The 19690-nt window shown below is 44.0% G+C and overlaps 1 protein-coding gene across 2 annotated transcripts in view; it reads right to left on the reverse strand.

Moving 5' to 3' along the window:
- The window catches only part of BAALC (BAALC binder of MAP3K1 and KLF4), a 54041-nt gene that overhangs the window by 13674 nt on the left and 20677 nt on the right, over positions 1-19690 (reverse strand). The window contains exon 2 of one of the 2 annotated variants that reach the window (XM_075270292.1): positions 1174-1317. In XM_075270292.1, the coding sequence (XP_075126393.1) occupies positions 1174-1317 (144 nt within the window). Of the gene's footprint in view, positions 1-1153; positions 1318-19690 lie in introns of both variants that reach the window. The other variant, XM_075270291.1, reaches the window with a different exon arrangement.

Raw genomic sequence — 19690 nt, forward strand, 5'->3', positions numbered from 1 at the left:
CGTTGAACCCTGCTGCACACTCAGCTCTGCTGCATCTCCGATGTAGCAGTGCTGGCCGTGCGCTCAGCTCGGCTGCATCTCCGGAGTAAACGAGCTGAGCGCATGGCCAGCTTTGCTACATCTCAGCATAGGAATGCTTTGACCAGCGTTGATTGGCCAAATGCCATACAGAGTATAGCATTCGGCCAATCAACGCTGGTTCTGCCGGTGGAGGCGGAGTCTAAGATCGATCCACAGCAGTCTCCATTCTGGTCCGATATTAGACTCGACCCCCTCACAGAGGAGCCTCCGGCAGAACCAGCGTTGATTGGCTGAATGCTGTACTCTGTATGGCATTCGGCCAATCAACGCTGGTCAATGCATTCCTATGGGAAAAAGTCAGCTCCCGCATATCGCAAGATGACAGGGATCCCGACATAATGCAGTGACTTGGGCATGTTAGATCCCTCCAGACATGCTTCCCCTGCTGTCCCAGTTGCATTGCAGAGGTGTTGGCATCATTTCCTGGGGTGTCATTGTGGACTTAGTGACTCTCCTGAGTCGAATGCTGGGATCGCCATAGACTATAATGGGGTTCGATATTTGTTCGAATAGTCGAATATTGAGCGGCTATTTGAAACAAATATCGAATATTTTACTGTTCGCTCATCTCTAGTGGTAAGCAATTCTAGACCCTCCAAGCTGGTAAGTTATGCTAGACTCTCCAAGGTGGTAAGCAATGCTAGACTCTTCAGTTCCAAGATAGGAATGGAAGTAAGCAAGAACCTGCACTGGTCTTCTGGTGCATAACAATAGAACATTATGTGTATCTACATTGAGATAATACACAAATTTGAGAAATGTAAAAAAAATAAAAAATACAAATTTGCTTAATAAGATACCAATATATCAATTGCAGGATAAAATATTAATGGTGAAGTGTCATTGTCTGCTGTGGACTATGTTAGAGATGATGTGGCTAAGTCTAAACCTAAGTCTAGATTTTTATTTTAATACGGCACATGATGGAGACCAGACTGTAAAAGGGCGTAGATATTAGAGGACTCAGGACCACGGCCCCATTGGATTAGAGCCCTGACCCAAGTACTGACATGGCCGCACCAGCTATTTGCAGTCGTCTTACATACTTGTACTGTAGGAGTAGGATCGGTACCTCTGAAGTCCTGCACATACTTTTCTGTTTTTGTGCCTTCGTTCCCGTGGAGTAGGCTATCGGCTTCCCACATTGTGTTCCTGAATTGGTTTTCTTAAGGGTTTCTTTGCCAGAGGATGACACCGTAACACATGTCTGAGTTGACTTCCCATCTTCCATAATACCTTAAGCAAACAGAAATTAGTCAGTAACTATTCATTTAGTCAAGAAAATCTAGAGATAATATAAGAAGATGACATGCTAAATAGATAAGTATGTCCAGGCTGGCCTAGGGGTCTGCACATCTACAGTAAAATCTGCAATAAATTTTGTGACTGAGGCATCATGTTTGGTTGGAAAGGCCATAGAAGTATTAGTATGTTCAGTGGTTAGCACTGCAGACTTGCAGCGCTGGAGTCCTGGATTTGAATCCCGCCAGGAACAACTTCTGCAAGGAGTTTGTATGTTCTCCCTGTGTTTGCGTGATTTCCTTCCATTCTACAAAGACATACTGATAGGGAAAATATTCATTGTGATCCCTATATGGGGCTCACAATCTACATTAAAAAAAAGAAGCATTAATATGTCGCACTGATGGCTTTGTTCCTTCCATTGCTTCCAGCCAACAGCTTTCCTACTCTTGATCCTGTTGCTGTCCTTCTCTTCTGTGTGTCCACTGTCTTCTTCCTGCTCCCCTGTATCTGTCACCGCACATTGTGCATGCCAGCTCTTTCTGCTTTTTCAGGGGCCACCTTGTGTATCAATAACAATATTTCCAGCCAATCACCATTTAACCCTTGCCTATAACGTCCAGTCCAGCTCTCAGCCCGCTGCCTGAGCAATGTGTTTTAGCTGCTAAATTCCTGCTGAAAAGTGTTCCTGTTCCTGACATCAGCTTATGTTCCTCACCAAAGTCCTTAGCCCACTCAACTATAAACTGTCCTGGCTTCTCTTAGCTAACCTGGCTTAGTACTCAACTATAAACACTGTCCTGGTTTCCCTTTGCTAACCTGGCTTGGTAATGACAACTGTACCTCTGCTGCCTGTCCTGACCTCGGCCCATACCTGACCATTCTCAGCCTTATCCCTGGTGCTTGGCACCATTGTCTTTTGTTGTTTGTCCAGCTATCACTTGCTATTTGGCCAGCTATGACCATTGCAAGAGGCAGCAACCTGGTGGCCTCCCTACAGCACAATCCAGATCCCTGTATGGTACTTAAAGGGTAAAACAGATCTTTCACAACCCTCTGTCATAACACTTGTTATACTTAGAAGTGCTGCTGTCTGTCATGCAACAAGGCAGAGTACCCTGGACATACAGTAATAAATTTTGCATAATCTAGTCTATTGCTCAAGTATCCCCATGGACATTTTATCCTTCAGTCCTTTGACCCCAACAACCCTTGTCCTATACCGCGCCATGTGTATTTTCTGCATCAGGTGTCACTCACTAGTTTTGGCAATGTGAGATAATGTAAGTACAAATTATAGCAGTAAGGAGATTTCATGATGAACGATTCTACAAGGACATCAAAGTTGTTTTTATCAAGGTTAAACATTCAACAACATCCTCGAAGCAAATCTGTAATGAACAAGCACCACATGATATCCCTTCCTATCCAGTGTGTGCCCGCAGTATATGATGGACGGCAGAGCAAATGTAGAAATAACAGCAATGAAAATGGAAGAGGCAGGAAGAAGTGCGGGAGACACCAATGGGCACCATGAGGGAGCCTAGGAGAGGTTAGTATAATGATAAGTTCTACGCCATCCCTGGGTTTTCACTTATTATACTTTGGGGTCTGAAATGAACCCAGATTATCATAATGTTTCAATGACGGCAAAACCCCAAAGGTTCCTGTTTTGGGGTAAAGCCAAAACCTTTGGAAAATGCCGGCCAAATCTGATACATTCTGGACTGGTTTGCTCATTTCTATAGGACAGTAATCACAAGGTGTGCCATAGGGGTGCACTGGCACCACATCTGTCCAATGGCTCTCTCTGGTATTGCAGAACATTACAATTCACTCCAATGGGAATGAGTTGCAATGGCAGACACAGCCCATGGGCAGACATGGCAGAGTTTTTTCTAATCCCGGATCATCCCTTTAAATTTACACCCTATGGTACTTAGAAATGCACAGACATGGTCTCCAAAAAATCTGTGTTTTCTCCCAGGAAAAAGGAGTGAAAGTTAAGCATGACAAAGCAATCTGTTAAATACTTGAATTAAGAAGATTATCCAACATTATAATAAAGATCATGACTACAGGCAGTCATACGAGATAAAGGAGAAGGGTTTTATGATTGTTCTGGTTTTACTGGGCTAGAAATTTCCAGAGAAGAAAGAGTTAACCACGCATAAACAACGTCATTAGAATGAACTGGAACGTATCACAATGGGAGTATGGTGGATTAGCATAAAGAACGTGCGCAACAAGGTAAAAGACAGCTCTGGAACCGCTGAGGATTATACAAATGTATGCAATGGGCTGATGGTATTCATGACAAATCCCAAAGGATGAAAGTGTGCAGCTACAATAAATGTGTCTATAGTCAGTGATGACCCGTCCCTGTTTATTTTTTCTGTTAAATTTTCACAATTTTGGACCTTGTACTTTTTACATGGAGGGAAATATTACTGTGCACAGAACTGAAGTCACATCTCAGGCACTTGTAGGCAAATATTGGCACTTTAGGGTACGTTCACACGGAGGAACATGAAGAGAGTTTAATTTGCTAATAGCTTGGATTCCCACACCAGACCCCAACATATCCACCCAGCCCTGCAGATAGATAGGTTAGTGTCACCAGAACCAGTATATCACCCCAGCCCTGCAGATAGATAGGTTAGTGTCACCAGAACCAGCATATCATCCCAGCCCTGCAGATAGATAGGTTACTGTCACCAGACCAGCATATCACCCCAGCCCTGCAGATAGATAGGTTAGTATCATCAGTACTAGCATATCACCCCAGCCCTGCAGATAGATAGGTTAGTGTCACCAGAACCAGTATATCACCCCAGCCATGCAGATAGACAGGTTAGTGTCTCCAGTACCAGCATATCACCCCAGCCCTGCAGATAGATAGGTTAGTGTCACCAGACCCAGCATATCACCCAGCCCTGCAGATAGATAGGTTAGTGTCACCAGAACCAGCATATCACCCAGCCCTGCAGATAGATAGGTTAGTGTCACCAGAACCAGCATATCACCCCAGCCCTGCAGATAGATAGGTTAGTGTCACCAGAACCAGCCTATCACCCCAGCCCTGCAGATAGATAGGTTAGTGTCTCCAGTACCAGCATATCACCCCAGCCCTGCAGATAGATAGGTTAGTGTCACCAGAACCAGCCTATCACCCCAGCCCTGCAGATAGATAGGTTAGTGTCTCCAGTACCAGCATATCACCCCAGCCCTGCAGATAGATAGGTTAGTGTCACCAGACCCAGCATATCACCCAGCCCTGCAGATAGATAGGTTAGTGTCACCAGAACCAGCCTATCACCCCAGCCCTGCAGATAGATAGGTTAGTGTCTCCAGTACCAGCATATCACCCCAGCCCTGCAGATAGATAGGTTAGTGTCACCAGAACCAGCCTATCACCCCAGCCCTGCAGATAGATAGGTTAGTGTCTCCAGAACCAGCATATCACCCCAGCCCTGCAGATAGATAGGTTAGTGTCACCAGACCCAGCATATCACCCAGCCCTGCAGATAGATAGGTTAGTGTCACCAGAACCAGCCTATCACCCCAGCCCTGCAGATAGATAGGTTAGTGTCTCCAGTACCAGCATATCACCCCAGCCCTGCAGATAGATAGGTTAGTGTCACCAGAACCAGCATATCACCCCAGCCCTGCAGATAGATAGGTTAGTGTCACCAGAACCAGCATATCACCCAGCCCTGCAGATAGATAGGTTAGTGTCACCAGAACCAGCCTATCACCCCAGCCCTGCAGATAGATAGGTTAGTGTCTCCAGTACCAGCATATCACCCCAGCCCTGCAGATAGATAGGTTAGTGTCACCAGAACCAGCATATCACCCCAGCCCTGCAGATAGATAGGTTAGTGTCACCAGAACCAGCCTATCACCCCAGCCCTGCAGATAGATAGGTTAGTGTCTCCAGTACCAGCATATCACCCCAGCCCTGCAGATAGATAGGTTAGTGTCACAGAACCAGCCTATCACCCCAGCCCTGCAGATAGATAGGTTAGTGTCTCCAGTACCAGCATATCACCCCAGCCCTGCAGATAGATAGGTTAGTGTCACCAGAACCAGCATATCACCCCAACCCTGCAGATAGATAGGTGAGTGTCACCAGAACCAGCATATCACCCCAGCCCTGCAGATAGATAGGTTACTGTCACCAGAACCAGCATATCACCCAGCCCTGCAGATAGATAGGTTACTGTCACCAGAACCAGCATATCACCCCAGCCCTGCAGATAGATAGGTTAGTGTCACCAGACCCAGCATATCACCCAGCCCTGCAGATAGATAGGTTAGTGTCACCAGAACCAGCCTATCACCCCAGCCCTGCAGATAGATAGGTTAGTGTCTCCAGTACCAGCATATCACCCCAGCCCTGCAGATAGATAGGTTAGTGTCACCAGAACCAGCATATCACCCCAGCCCTGCAGATAGATAGGTTAGTGTCACCAGAACCAGCATATCACCCAGCCCTGCAGATAGATAGGTTAGTGTCACCAGAACCAGCCTATCACCCCAGCCCTGCAGATAGATAGGTTAGTGTCTCCAGTACCAGCATATCACCCCAGCCCTGCAGATAGATAGGTTAGTGTCACCAGAACCAGCATATCACCCCAGCCCTGCAGATAGATAGGTTAGTGTCACCAGAACCAGCCTATCACCCCAGCCCTGCAGATAGATAGGTTAGTGTCTCCAGTACCAGCATATCACCCCAGCCCTGCAGATAGATAGGTTAGTGTCACAGAACCAGCCTATCACCCCAGCCCTGCAGATAGATAGGTTAGTGTCTCCAGTACCAGCATATCACCCCAGCCCTGCAGATAGATAGGTTACTGTCACCAGAACCAGCATATCACCCAGCCCTGCAGATAGATAGGTTACTGTCACCAGAACCAGCATATCACCTAGCCCTGCAGATAGATAGGTTACTGTCACCAGAACCAGCATATCACCCCAGCCCTGCAGATAGATAGGTTAGTGTCTCCAGTACCAGCATATCACCCCAGCCCCTGAGATAGATAGGTTAGTATCACCAGAACCAGCATATCACCCCAACCCTGCAGATAGATAGGTGAGTGTCACCAGAACCAGCCTATCAGCCCAGCCCAGCAGATAGATAGGTTAGTGTCACCAGAACCAGCATATCACCCCAGCCCTGCAGATAGATAGGTTAGTGTCCCCAGAACCAGAATATCACCCCAGCCCTGCAGATAGATAGGTTACAGTCACCAGAACCAGCATATCACCCCAGTCCTGCAGATAGATAGGTTAGGATCAAGTGAATTGAACACAACCAAACACAAGCAGGATGGAATACTGACCAAAATGTGGATGTGTGAATAAGGTTTTTTTTATGGAACCATAAAATGTATATGGGTCCATATGTGATATGTTGACATGCAGAGGTTTTTGGTCTGTCCATTGAACATTATATTATAAAGCAGTTATATTTAGACATTGTCTTTACAGGAGAATAACCTGTAATTTAAGTGTATGGTGCCATATAGGCTGCATGCTCACAACTTTACCATATGCATAATATCTAAGGCTGGTCATAAGCATTATGTAAGGACTTGTTGCTGGTCTGATCACTCAAAAAAAGCCCCTGACATACAATAAACTACCAAGTAAAACAAATTCAGGCACACTATAATGCGTAAAGTTAGTTTATTTGTATGCAATCCTATAACCAATGGTGACATTTTGGTCTGTCTTAGACCTTCATCAGACTGTAGGATTGCCTTTTGGAAAATTAGATAAATAGATGAGAGACACTTAGTGTTAATGCAGTCATAGCGGCATAGGATAACCAAGTGTCTCATCTATTTACCTAATTTTCCAAAAGGCAATCCGAAGGTCTAAAATGGACCGAAACGTCACGGTTGGTTACAGGATTGCATATCTATAAAACAATTTTACGCATTATAGAGTGCCCGAATTTTCATTGCTTGAACAGATGGGTTAAACCCTTTGAGTGCACCAGAAATATTACGGAATTACAGAGTGCTGTGAATTCTAGATCAAATACAATAACCTATTAGCATGGCCTACAACAGGGGTCAGAAACCTTCGACACTCCAGCTGCTGTGAAACTACAACTCCCAACATGCTCCATTCACTTCCATGGGAGGTCCAAGAACAGCAGGACTAGAATGCATGCTGGGAGTTGTAGTCTTACAACAGCTGGAGTGCTGAAGGTTGCCTACCCCTGGTCGGTATAGCCGGACATTTCTTTCTATGGATATTTTTGCTTTCTATAATCATTCTAATGAGCTTTTTCCCACTTCCTCTCCTAATGATCGCAAGCTCCTAATGACTGGAGACTATTGTTTTAGCAGATAAAATGTACATTATATCTGGATGTATGACAGGTAGGACGTAATGAAAGCAGCCGGAGACAAAGACACAGATGAAAGGAATGCTATATAAAAGACGTGAGCCATCTGTGCTGAGAAACCTATGATTAGTCAAGTACACGTCTCCAGACATATGGCGGAGCAGAGACGTCTGTTTTCCCGTCTTATGTGACTGTAGGATTGTTGTAGCAATACATTCTTAATTTGACAAAATGAATCTTAAACTTCAACAACAGACTTGTACATTGCACTAAATATTATGTAACGGCACAATATGTTCCGGGTCTGAGGCTGGGATAATTTCTATTAGAAAATGGAACTTTGATGAAAATGTTGCCATAGGGTCATTTGTAAAAATGTGGGAGAAAGTGAACATTGAGGTCACAAATATCAATACTGCTGTATAGGGGAGTATAGGGTCCATTGGGAATTTGGAAATTGTCTATCCCAGTGATGGCTAACCTATTGAGCTGGGTGTGTCAAAATTCGTAAAAAAAAACCATGGCCCCCACACAGCATATGCCCGTTTTTTAAAGCCCACCCATAGTATATGACCACTTTTCCTCCACACAAGTTGTGGGCGATAATTTTTTCTCATCTACCCACACTCAAATCCCGGCCGCCCTCTGCTCCTGCTTCCAAGATGCATTGTAACTGACACTGAAGAAAGTCAAGACACTGTGTATAGCATCCCAGCGTCGTGACGTCAGTGTAGCACCACCTAGAGTACGCAGCAGAGGGCGGCCAGGACAGGAGGGTGGACAGGTGAGTAAAAATTATCGGCAGCTGCTTATTACAATTACACACTAAGTAGCTGCCGATTAAATAAAATTTCGCCCACTAGTTTATTCCATGAGGTGCTGCCTGAGGCGACTGCCTCAGTTTGCCTCATGGAAGGTATCCCCCTGTGCCTGAAACTTGGTTCGGACAATATATGTCACCCAAAATGTCACATTTGACATTTGTCGTAGGTTTGCCATCATTAACCTAGCCTGTATACTGTTATCAGAATATTAATTTGATTTAGATTTGTCTTTTGATTATTCACTTCATTTTGTTAGGGGATGTTCACCATACTGGATAAAAGCAATGGACATTGACAACTGACGCAGATGGAGCTCCCTTTGACCAGTGTCTGTGTGAAGGTTGTAAACGTATGATCACAAAAACATTGTTATCCTTAAAACGAAATGCAGTATAACTATTTATGTTTCCAACTGAATATGATATTATGTGACAAGATGACGCCAGCAATATCTGGATATGGCTATAATAGGCCTTTTTGTCCCGGGTTGAAACTAAAATCCTATGACCCTGCTGGCATCTTGTAATCCATTGTTGTCTGTGGAGACAGTAGTCCTCCCCCAGCTGATTTGAGCCGTCTCCATTTGGTTGGAGACAATGGACACCTATTTCAAAGAGCCATCTCTAAGCAATGGTGGAAAAAACTGTCAAAGCATGAACAGATAAAATTCAATTAACCGCCAGCCCCTCACACACCTAATGGATGGAGTTCAGAGCTAAGCCAATGCTGCATACTAGGCACAGCCATATGTATATACTGTAATACATGCATGGGATTGTGAAGATTGAGGCTGCAAAGACATTCCTGTGTGATATGGGCTTTTGACAATGTACTAGACATCATGACAAGATGGCCTCCATACTGTGCTCAGGTGTAGGCCTGAACATGTGGACACAGGGAGATTATACAGGGTTTCCCATGACAGCATAGGAGGACCTAGCACACCCACAGAAAGTGACATCACAGGAAGCGACATCACAGGAGGTGGATACCCCAACCAACCAATCAGACTCATGATAGAACTTGTTCACTTCCTGTGTTTGGATATAAAAACCTGCATGCATGTAATAAAGGTCTCTTTGTGTGTAGAGATGAGCGAGTAGTACTTGATCGAGTAGGTATTTGATCGAATACTACGGTATTCAAAATACTCGTACTTGATCGAGTACCACTCGCTATTCGAATGTAAAAGTTCGATGCAGAACCAGCATTGATTGGCCGAATGCTATACAGTCGGCCAACCAACGCTGGTTCTTCTCCTACCTTTAGAAGTCTTCTCCGTGCAGCTTCCCCGCGGCGTCTTCCGGCTCTGAATTCACTCTGCCAGGCATCGGGCCCGCTTGTAGTGCGTGCATGCGCAGTCGGCTCTGCCCAGGTCCGATGCCTGGCAGAGTGAATTCAGAGCCGGAAGATGCCACGGGGACGCTGCACGTAGAAGACTTCTCGGAGGATCCAGCCCGACCCTCACTCGTGGACTTGGTAACTATAATTTGATCGAACGTTGCCTACCCCTGAAACGAGCATTTTCCCCCCATAGACTATAATAGGGTTTGATATTCGATTCAAGTAGTCGAATATTGAGAGGCTACTCGAAACGAATATCGAACCTCGAACATTTTACTGTTTGCTCATCTCTATTTGTGTGCACTGCTGAGGCTAAGAGAAAAGTTCTTATACCAAACTCTTGTGTGGTGTGGAGCCTTCATTGCTAGCACCTAGTCTTTGAATTTGGCCAGCCATTGTCACTCACAGTTAGTTGCTGGACAGGTGACCACAAAGGCCCCTGCTTCTGACATCTGTCATGACATAGACTTTCTCCTATCATATTTTTTACTTTCATGACATAACAAAAACTCCTTACATTAGCATTATTGGGAATGACGCAGGCAGAGGGGGCTCCATCTGCATCTCTTACTCCACTACCATTAAGATCCCTTGTTCTCACCCTATCATGGATAAGAGCAACAGACACTAGTGTGACGAAAAATAAACTATTAACTTACATTTTTGAAAGCATTCTTAGTTTACAGTATTGTTTCCCACGTGTGCCTAAAATTTTTGCACACAGTCAAAAATAAAAGAAATCAAGATAAAAAGGACAATAAACAAGTACAACAAGAACAGAGCAAAATAAAAGGGGGGGGGGGGGGGAGCCAGTTGTAAAGAAAATATTGACCAAAGAATTCTATTAAGAAAACTTTCTTTCAACCTGAAAATATCTTGTGCTGAAAATGTGCCGGCAGAGAACATGAAAGTAACAAGGCTTAAAAGGAAGTGTGCGAAAATGTGATAACTACATGACAGCGCTGTGATACTGTAATCATAAAACGCCACGGCCCCGAGTGGGACACAGCAATACGGCTCAATGAGCGCAACGGCGAATGTTTCAAGAGGTTCGAGACATTCCAGCACATGAAATAATCTGATCACAGATAATATGCTGACGTATATGATAGAAGGGAATATTATTATATAATATTATTACAGGGTAGAACTCATTTGTTTGTATTTCACAGCGTTTAACAATAACCCAAATTTTTTTTTATCTACAGATACATAAGATTTATACTAGAAAATAGTTTGCCTTATGTGCCCAACTGGTCACCTGTCCCTAACCCATCTCCATCAGCGCTGACCTATGTCTGGATCTAAGACAACTGGCTGCAGCAGGAGCCTCCCCCTGCTCTGTCTGATATAGGATACAGCGATTGTTAAGCCCCATCCTGTCTTCTACATCCCAAACCATTCAGTTTCCAGCTGAAAATGGTAGAGATCAGCAAGAGATTAAAGGGGTACTCCCACATCACATACTCACCTGTCTTCACTGCTGTAAACTCTTCTTTCTTCCTGGTTTCTTGCGTCATTTGGTGGGTGGGGTTTCACATGCAACCTGCCGTTTATCTCCACCCCAAATTAGCGTGTAGCTCCGCTCACCGCATAGCATGATTCTATAGAGCGGCTGAAGGGCCTGTGATGTCATCAAAGGTCCTCAAACAACACTATATGCACAATATTGGACTATGAAGTACAGGCAGGAGCAACTCCATTCTGTGTTACATACAGAGACTGCCTGTCTCTGCCATAATGAACACAATTGAATTAGCTAGCCTGATAACTGGGAAAACAGAAGACGAGTTCAGAAATGAAAGCAGCCCCTCTCCCCTATCTGAGAGCAGAAAGCTAGGTCATGTGGTGTAGACACAGGAATAGCTAGATACACAGGCTCGCTCCCTGCACTTAGCCCCTCCTCCCTCCCCCCTGAGAGCAGCAGATACATCACTTGACTTTTGACCAGATAAGTCAAGGGCTATGTCAACAATGAATTGAATAAAGTAAGATAGTGGAGAAACAAAGCAGTTTTGCTGAAGCAATGTATTTAGGAAAAGTCTTACATCCACATTAACAAGCAGTATAGATAGGATCTCTGTGATGGGACAACCCCTTTAATGTCTGTGTTCTCTGCAGGAATTCTACAAGAAATCCTAAGGAATCTAGAGAAAATGCTGCAGACAGTAGGATCATCTCCTTCATTTCTCCTATATCATTAAATACATGATTCCAATCTATATGTTATCTATAATGTATACTCTTGCAGAATTTAGTGGTATCAGGAATGATACACCAAGTATGGAGGTGTCCAGGTACATTTCCAAATTTACACCTGTACCTAAGATGCTGAAGATCTCTAGAGGAATATGCTAAGCCTGTTGTAGGCAGAGGAGTCTCGGTATAAGGTGTTATGGATTAGTAGCCGCAGCCCCGTCAGACTCTGTGCATACAAATCAGAGGTGAGGGTTATAGATCAGAAGGGTAAGAGCATTAGGCAGCTCGCCTCCTCCGTCTATGGATTCTCTCTCTGCACTTCTAATCCCTCTTTAATACCTTATGAGTTTTCTGAGCAGATCCATGGCCAGGCCGTGCAGGGTAATTATTTAGGGATAGATAGGAATATCGCGGAAGCGCTTCACTCCATCCAATATTGTCTCAAAAAGCAAATCTCTAAAATCACTTACACAATATTGAACCATGTGTCTGGCGAGCTGTGCAAGGTCAATTGATTGAAATGGCGGCCTTGCTACAAGCGTGAGTCACCAGTCCCATTACAATGACGTGCAATGAACAATAAGCAACACACTTAAGAAAAGGAAACAGAGAATAAACCCAAGTATGTAAGGTAAAGGTATGGAACAATGACGAGGTTAGGCTGAAGGGATAGAAATCTAATTGGGAAGAAAACATTCTGCAAGGGAGAAATGTCCATGGAGCCGATGTGTAGCAAACTCTGGGCTAGCTGCTCTGATGTGGCAGGGATAGGCGTCACTATCGGACTGGTGGCCTTGCAGCACTGGCGTCCCAAGTTCAAATCCTGCAAGGAGTTTGTATGTTCTCCCTGTCTTTGCAGTGGGTTTCCTCCCAGACTCCAAAGACATAATGATAAGGAATGTAGATTGTGAGCATTATATGGGACAGTGTCCACAATGTCTGTAAAGCGCTGCAGAATATGATGGCGTTAAAGAAAGATCAATAAATAAAAGTGGCCATCGCAGGTTTGTGATGTTCTTTTGGTTAGAGGTCCTCCATCAGGGCCACTTTAACCAAAGGCACCACGGGCAAAGGAACGGGCACCAGACTTTCTGCCCAGGAGAGCTCTACTCACAGCTGTATTGGTAAGTTCATTGGTAAGTTCATCATAGTTGAAGCCTATGACAGAGCAGGGAGCTGTAAAGTCCTTGCTCTGCCATAGAATACTTATGTCCCGGCAAAGCTGGTGATGTCACTTCATCATGCACGGGCCCGGACCTGTACTAGGGTGCAACAACAGGAGAAGATGTTAGCTGCTCTAGTCATTGGGGGATCGTGGTAAGGTGAGTACAAGATTTTATATTATTATTATTATTATTATTATTATTATTATTATTATTATTATTTTATTTATTTTTATTTATTTATTTATTTATTTTATTATTTTTTTATGTTAGGGGTCACATGGTGGCTCAGTGGTTAGCACTGCAGCCTTGCAGCACTGGAGTCCTGGTGTTCAAATCCCACCAAGGGCAAAAAACCATCTGCAAGGAGTTTGTATGTTCTCCCCATGTTTGCATGGATTTCCATCCCATACTCCAAAAAAAGACATACTGATAGGAAAAAAATGTACATTGTGTGCTCTATGTGGGGCTCACAATCTACATTAAAATAAAAAAAATATTTTTTTAATGTTTTTGTATAATTGTTATTGATAAGGGGCAATTAGCTGTGACAGGACATATTATTTATAAGGGGTTATACTATTTACCGTATTTTTCGGACTATAAGACGCACCTAGGTTTTAGAGGAGGAAAATAGGGAAAAAAAATTTTGAAGCAAAAAATGGTAAAATATTTAATATATGGGAGTTGTAGTTTTGCAACAGCTGCAAGGCCACATTGACAGGTGACCCTGCAGCTGTACGGGGATGCATAGAGTGTTTTTTTTGTGGGGCCAGCTGTACTTTTTAGTTATACCATTTTGGGGAATATCTATTGCTTAGATCACCTTTTATTGAAAAAAAAACCCGGTGGTTTATGATATATATATATATATATATATATATATATATATATATATATATATATATAATTTTTTTTTTTCTAGGGACAGGAGGTGATTTAGAACTTTTATTTATATTTTTAAAGCTTTTTTTTTTTTTTTTTTTACTATTTTATTCCCCCCCGGGGGCTTGAGCCTGCGGTCACTTGATTGCAAGTCCCATAGACGGCAATACAACTGTATTGCCGTCTATGGGACATTCTGTCTATTAGTATTACGGCTGGTCATAGAGACCAGCCGCAATACTAATACAGCAGTGACAGGCCTGGGAGCCTCATTAGGCTCCCGGCTGTCACCCGAACAGGTCGGCTCCTGCGATATCGCCGCGCAGGAGCCGGCCTGCAACTCTACAGGTACGGGGCCGGTGGGGACCGGCCCCGGGGGAGAAGGGGCCACCGATACTGACCCGGCATCCGCTGTACTAGAGAGGCGGATGCCGGGGAGGGATAGACGCCGGGGCCTGAGACATCGCTGCCCTGCCCTGAATGAAGCCAGCGGCGGGGGCACGGAGGAGCTGAATAGCATCACTCCTCCCGCTGCTGGCTTCAGGCGGGGCAGAGGAGCGCAGCGATGTCTCAGGCCCCGGCGTCTCTCCCTTTCCGGCTTCCGCCTCTCTAGTACAGCGGATGCCAGGCGCCACATTCAGACTATAAGACGCACCCTTCTTTTCCCCCCAAATTTTGGGGGAAAAAAGTGCGTCTTATAGTCTGAAAAATACGGTATAAGTGCAGGGGCATGGCATCCTATATTGTACGAGGGGCCAGTAACAAGGACCCGAAGAACGGAAACCCAAACGCAGATGTGAACCTAACATAAGTGAGTAAAACGGGGTGTAGTTTGGCTGATCATATAACCCAAGTGGCATGTGGATGGCGGCACTTCCAGCAGCAAAGTTATAATATTAAGGGGAATATTCGCTATTTTGGCAGCAAACATATTTTTTACAGGAGGTCAGATAACAGGGTCACCAACGTTCAGACTCATGCTTGCTTTGTGGTGGAAACACAATTTTTTCTCTGGGTGAATCTGATCCCTTCTAATGTGAATTGAACCTTATTTCATTTGGCAGCCTCTGTTCTTTCCTTAGATCTAATATTCTGCTCATAATGTTACGTCTCAGTGCGAATGTTACCCGAAGACACATCTTGAATAGGTATAAACTGCTTTGTAAATGTTATTTGTTGATTCTGTATCTCACTTCAAACGCAACCAACAGGCAATTTTTCCAAGTAATTTATATCATCTTCTCCTTCCTATTGGTGTCATGACCCCTCCTTCACTGGAGGCAGATATTTAATTCCATCTATTTACTTTGTTCTATCCACAGATTTGTGTTAATTAATACCGAAGTCTTGTCGACGAACCTGCAATAATTACCAAGTGCATCTCTCTATCACGTGTACATGTTTTCAGGTTGATGCATTTCTATCATTACATTACAGCTTTGCTTTTTACCTTAAACACAAAATACTCTACAGCAAGTCTTTTAAAGGGAATGAATTATCAGAAATTTGCATATTATGTAAATGGCTAATTATGTTATTGAAGTTTTTTTTAAATCTTTTTTGCTGTTGTTTTTTTAATTAAATTCCAAGATATTCCAATTATAACACTGAAGCCGTCGCACATTAGGCCAACATTTAATGATCACTACAGCTTACTTATTAGCTTTACTGTGTAGACTGGGACAAGATTATTATTATAAGTAAAGGAGAAGACATTAAAGGGAGACTGATGGAAGTTTTTGATAGTGAGCCTGGGGACGTGTTTAATCATACCTAAGTGGAAGGTTATAATAGCAGCATGAACTAGATACAGAACTTACGACTTACTTACTGTATTAGCTTTACTGTCTAGACTGGGACAAGATGCCACTACAAAAAACGAAAACCCTTCATCCAGATAGGCTTAAAGGGGCTCTATCAGCAAAATCATGCTGATAGAGCCCCACATATGCGTGCATAGCCTTTAAAAAGGCTATTCAGGCACCGCTAAAGTTATATTAAACTACCCCCCAGTTTTAAAATCATACCCTAAAAAAGAATGTGATCTACTTACGCATCGTGCACGATGGGCGGGCATTCAGGGTGCGCCGTCTTCTTCACCATGCCTCCTCTTCCTGCGATGTCTTCAGGTCCCGTCCTCCTCTGGCGCTCGCGAACTGACATTGATAACAAAAAATGTCCTGGGCGCATGCGCAGTAGCATGCGGCTTCTACTACGGCTACTGCGCATGCGCCCAGGACATTTTTTTTTTTATCAATGTCAGTTCACGAGCGCTGGAGGAGGATGGGACCCGAAGACATCGCAGGAAGAGGAGGCGTGGATGAAGAAGACGGCGCACCCTGAATGCCCGCCCAGCATGCACGCATCGTAAGTAGATCACATTCTTTTTTAGGGTATTATTTTAAAACGGGGGGGGGGGGGGGGGTGTAGTTTAATATAACATTTACGGTGCCTGAATAGCCTTTTTAAAGGCTATGCACGCATATGTGGGGCTCTATCAGCATGATTTTGCTGATAGAGCCCCTTTAGAAGGGTTTGGCCAAGAATTTATTATATACCATTACCTTCAATTGGAGCTAAGATGCAGTAGCAATGCACAACCACTATACATGACAAGGAGCCATATGGTTCCGGTCCCATGCAGTGCGTAGTACAGGTGTCGGAAGTGGCCTTGAATAACTGATCTATGCAGAGCGAAACATTCGGCTCCCCATTGATCATATACTCATGGTCTATCCTAAGGCGCGCTCACACTACCGAGTTTCACTTGTGTGTTTGCAGGATTTATCGACATGAACATCATGCCAGGAGGCAACTACTAGCATTTTGGGAGTCCCTGCATCCCATCAACATATTGTCCTGTGCTGACTATTGGATAAGGAAACAGGAACTCCTAGCAGTATAGATCACTGTAATGCTATGAGTCCCTTTCTCGACATGATATTCAGGCCGGTAAATCTGGCAAACACATGAACCAAGTTTCACTGGTGAAACTCAGTTGTGTGAACGTGGCCTAAGGGTAGGTCATAAATAAAAAATCCTGGTCAGCCCCTTTAATAAGACTGCCGGCTAACAGACTTACTTCAGACAGAAATCCATATTTTACAAAGTTGTGAGTGTCTTATTGATGGTCTATGCCAGCACTTTATCATCAGTAAGACCGAGGCGCCATGGGCCAGCAACGCTGAGATTTGCCCGCAGAGGAAACGCTGTGGGAAAAATCGTAGTGTTTTACAGTAAATGCAAAGTGGATGAGATTCATGCAAATCCCATGCCCACTTTACGGTAAAAATTGCAGTGCAGACACGCTGCTCATTTCCAAAACTGGCACGGTTTTGGAAATTGCAGCACGTCAATTATATCTACGGAAATTCCAGCAGCTTCCCCGTAGATACTGTATAATGGTAACAGAAAGTCAGTGGAGGAAAACTCCATGATGCGTTCGCACTGCGTGTTTTTTAAGGCAGCGCTTTAGCACTGCGTATCGTCCCATAGGGCCTTAGTCTAAAAGTGGTGCAATTGGCCAAATGGCATATATATTAAAGAAATGCGCCATTTGTTGCTCCATTGATCAGAGAAAAAGTGCAACAAAAATTGACGTTGCAATCTAATTTGCAGTGGTTGCATTGAACTTATCAGTCCGGAATCCTGGCATACATGTACGACAGTCTTGCGGAGCCTTGTTGCATTAACTGTAGTATAATTTCCCATGTCATGACCAGTAATGACTTTACCACTATGATAAGCACCCATAAGATACATCAGCTCTATCCAGTGCTTACGAGACAAAGGAACTGTACAGTACGTCTCATCAATGTCTATAGCTGGCTGATGGAGCTCCATTATTCTCACGCAGCGTGATCTTCGCCATGATATTTAAAGCTCAGTCACATCTGTCACTTGTAAGACTCATCTATCAAGTGTAAAAACAAGAACTAATGTGCTGGGATTTTCCAGCTGCCAGTTAATTATATCGGTGGTGCGCCACAAGATGCTTCCTGTCATTGCTTGGTGTGGCGGACCACATGGGGCCGAGTCTCCAAGGAAGAGGAGGATTTCAGTTCCATCCGAATGAGAAAAAGACTGTCATTTTCTAGGAATTTTTAGTTACAGATGAATGTTCTTCTGTTATCTGGTTTGTCACATGTCTTACAACCTCCCATGACGTTTACGAGAAATTGAGTCTTTAAGGAGTTTTCCAGTATATTACGGTGCCACTGATAGGGACATACTGTAATGCCAGTATCTCTCCAAAATACTGAGTGTAACCCCTTAGTGACCAGCCTGGTATGACTTTTAATGACCGAGCCAAGTTTCGCGTTTTTCCGTCATAACTTTTATTATTTTCCATCAATGTAATTGTATGAGGCTTGTGATGTCACCATCTTTGAGTATAAAATGTATTTCTCATTGGTTAACTTTTCTTAGCTCTTTCTGGGAGAGAATGAGAAAAGAATTTAAAATTCACCAATCTTAGCTTTTGTGATAAATTTTGCATCGTTCACTGTGAAGTTTAAACAACCATATAAAGTTATACGATTATGATTATCTATTTTTGTATTTCATTTTTAACACAGTTTTTGCATTGGCTGGTTTCTGTGGTTGCATGTTTTACAATACATAGCAAGTTGCAGAATGCCTTCCTTGTAAAATCCATTAGACAAGCATATTTGGTGGCTCGATATCCAGCAACTTCTGCGTTCTCCCCCATTTATATTCCACTAGCATCTGCCCGTGACTTCGTCTGCGGGTTGGTGTTGGCGCTGAGCCGCTTATATTTAGCCAATTGCTGTTGTGGATGATCCGCCTGCTCCCGCGTCTCGGCTCGGCTAAATCACTGCATATGCGCAGCATACTCAGTTGTAAGGACATCTCTGCATATGGAGAGCGTACTCAGCTGTGCTACAGCGCTGCCTAAGCTCTGCTACATCTGGCCATTTGGATTAGAGGGGTGTTCTTATGTCAGTGTCTGAGCAGCTTCTGTGTTGGAAACAGCTGAACGGATGTTGCAGAAATTTGCGACATTTCGATCAGCCTGCTCCCGCGTCTTAGCTCTGCTACATCGCTGCATATGCATAGGATACCCAGCTGTATGTACATGTTTGCATATGGAGAGCCTATAGAGGTTTGATACAGCACTGCCTAAACTCTGCTACATCAGGCAATTGTGATTACAGGGGTTTGGTTATGTGACTGTCTGTGCAGATTTTGTGTTACAAAGGGCTGAATGGATGTTGCTGAAATGTGCCAAAGTTCTCCCCCCTCCCCCATCAGAGGCAGTACAACACATTCCCTGTAGTACTCACTGAAACTCTACACCTGATATAGTCCTCTTGCTCACACACAGCCTGCATGTTCTGTAGTCTCCTGATCTTCCATGAGACTCCATTTTCTTCAGCTTTCACACTGTCCAGCTTCATCCTATATAGCTCCGTCCACAAAATAGTGTGTAGCTCCGCCCACTGCCTAGCATGATCCTATCTGAGAATGGCTCAAGGACCTTTGATGAAGTCATCACAGGTCCTTTAGTGTTGTGTGAACCTAAATTCCTTCACTGCGGTCGTGTATTTACCTGGATAAAAAGTAGCCTA

Source organism: Leptodactylus fuscus, chromosome 4 (genome assembly GCF_031893055.1).
Source record: "Leptodactylus fuscus isolate aLepFus1 chromosome 4, aLepFus1.hap2, whole genome shotgun sequence".
NCBI classification, from domain to species: Eukaryota; Metazoa; Chordata; class Amphibia; order Anura; family Leptodactylidae; genus Leptodactylus; species Leptodactylus fuscus.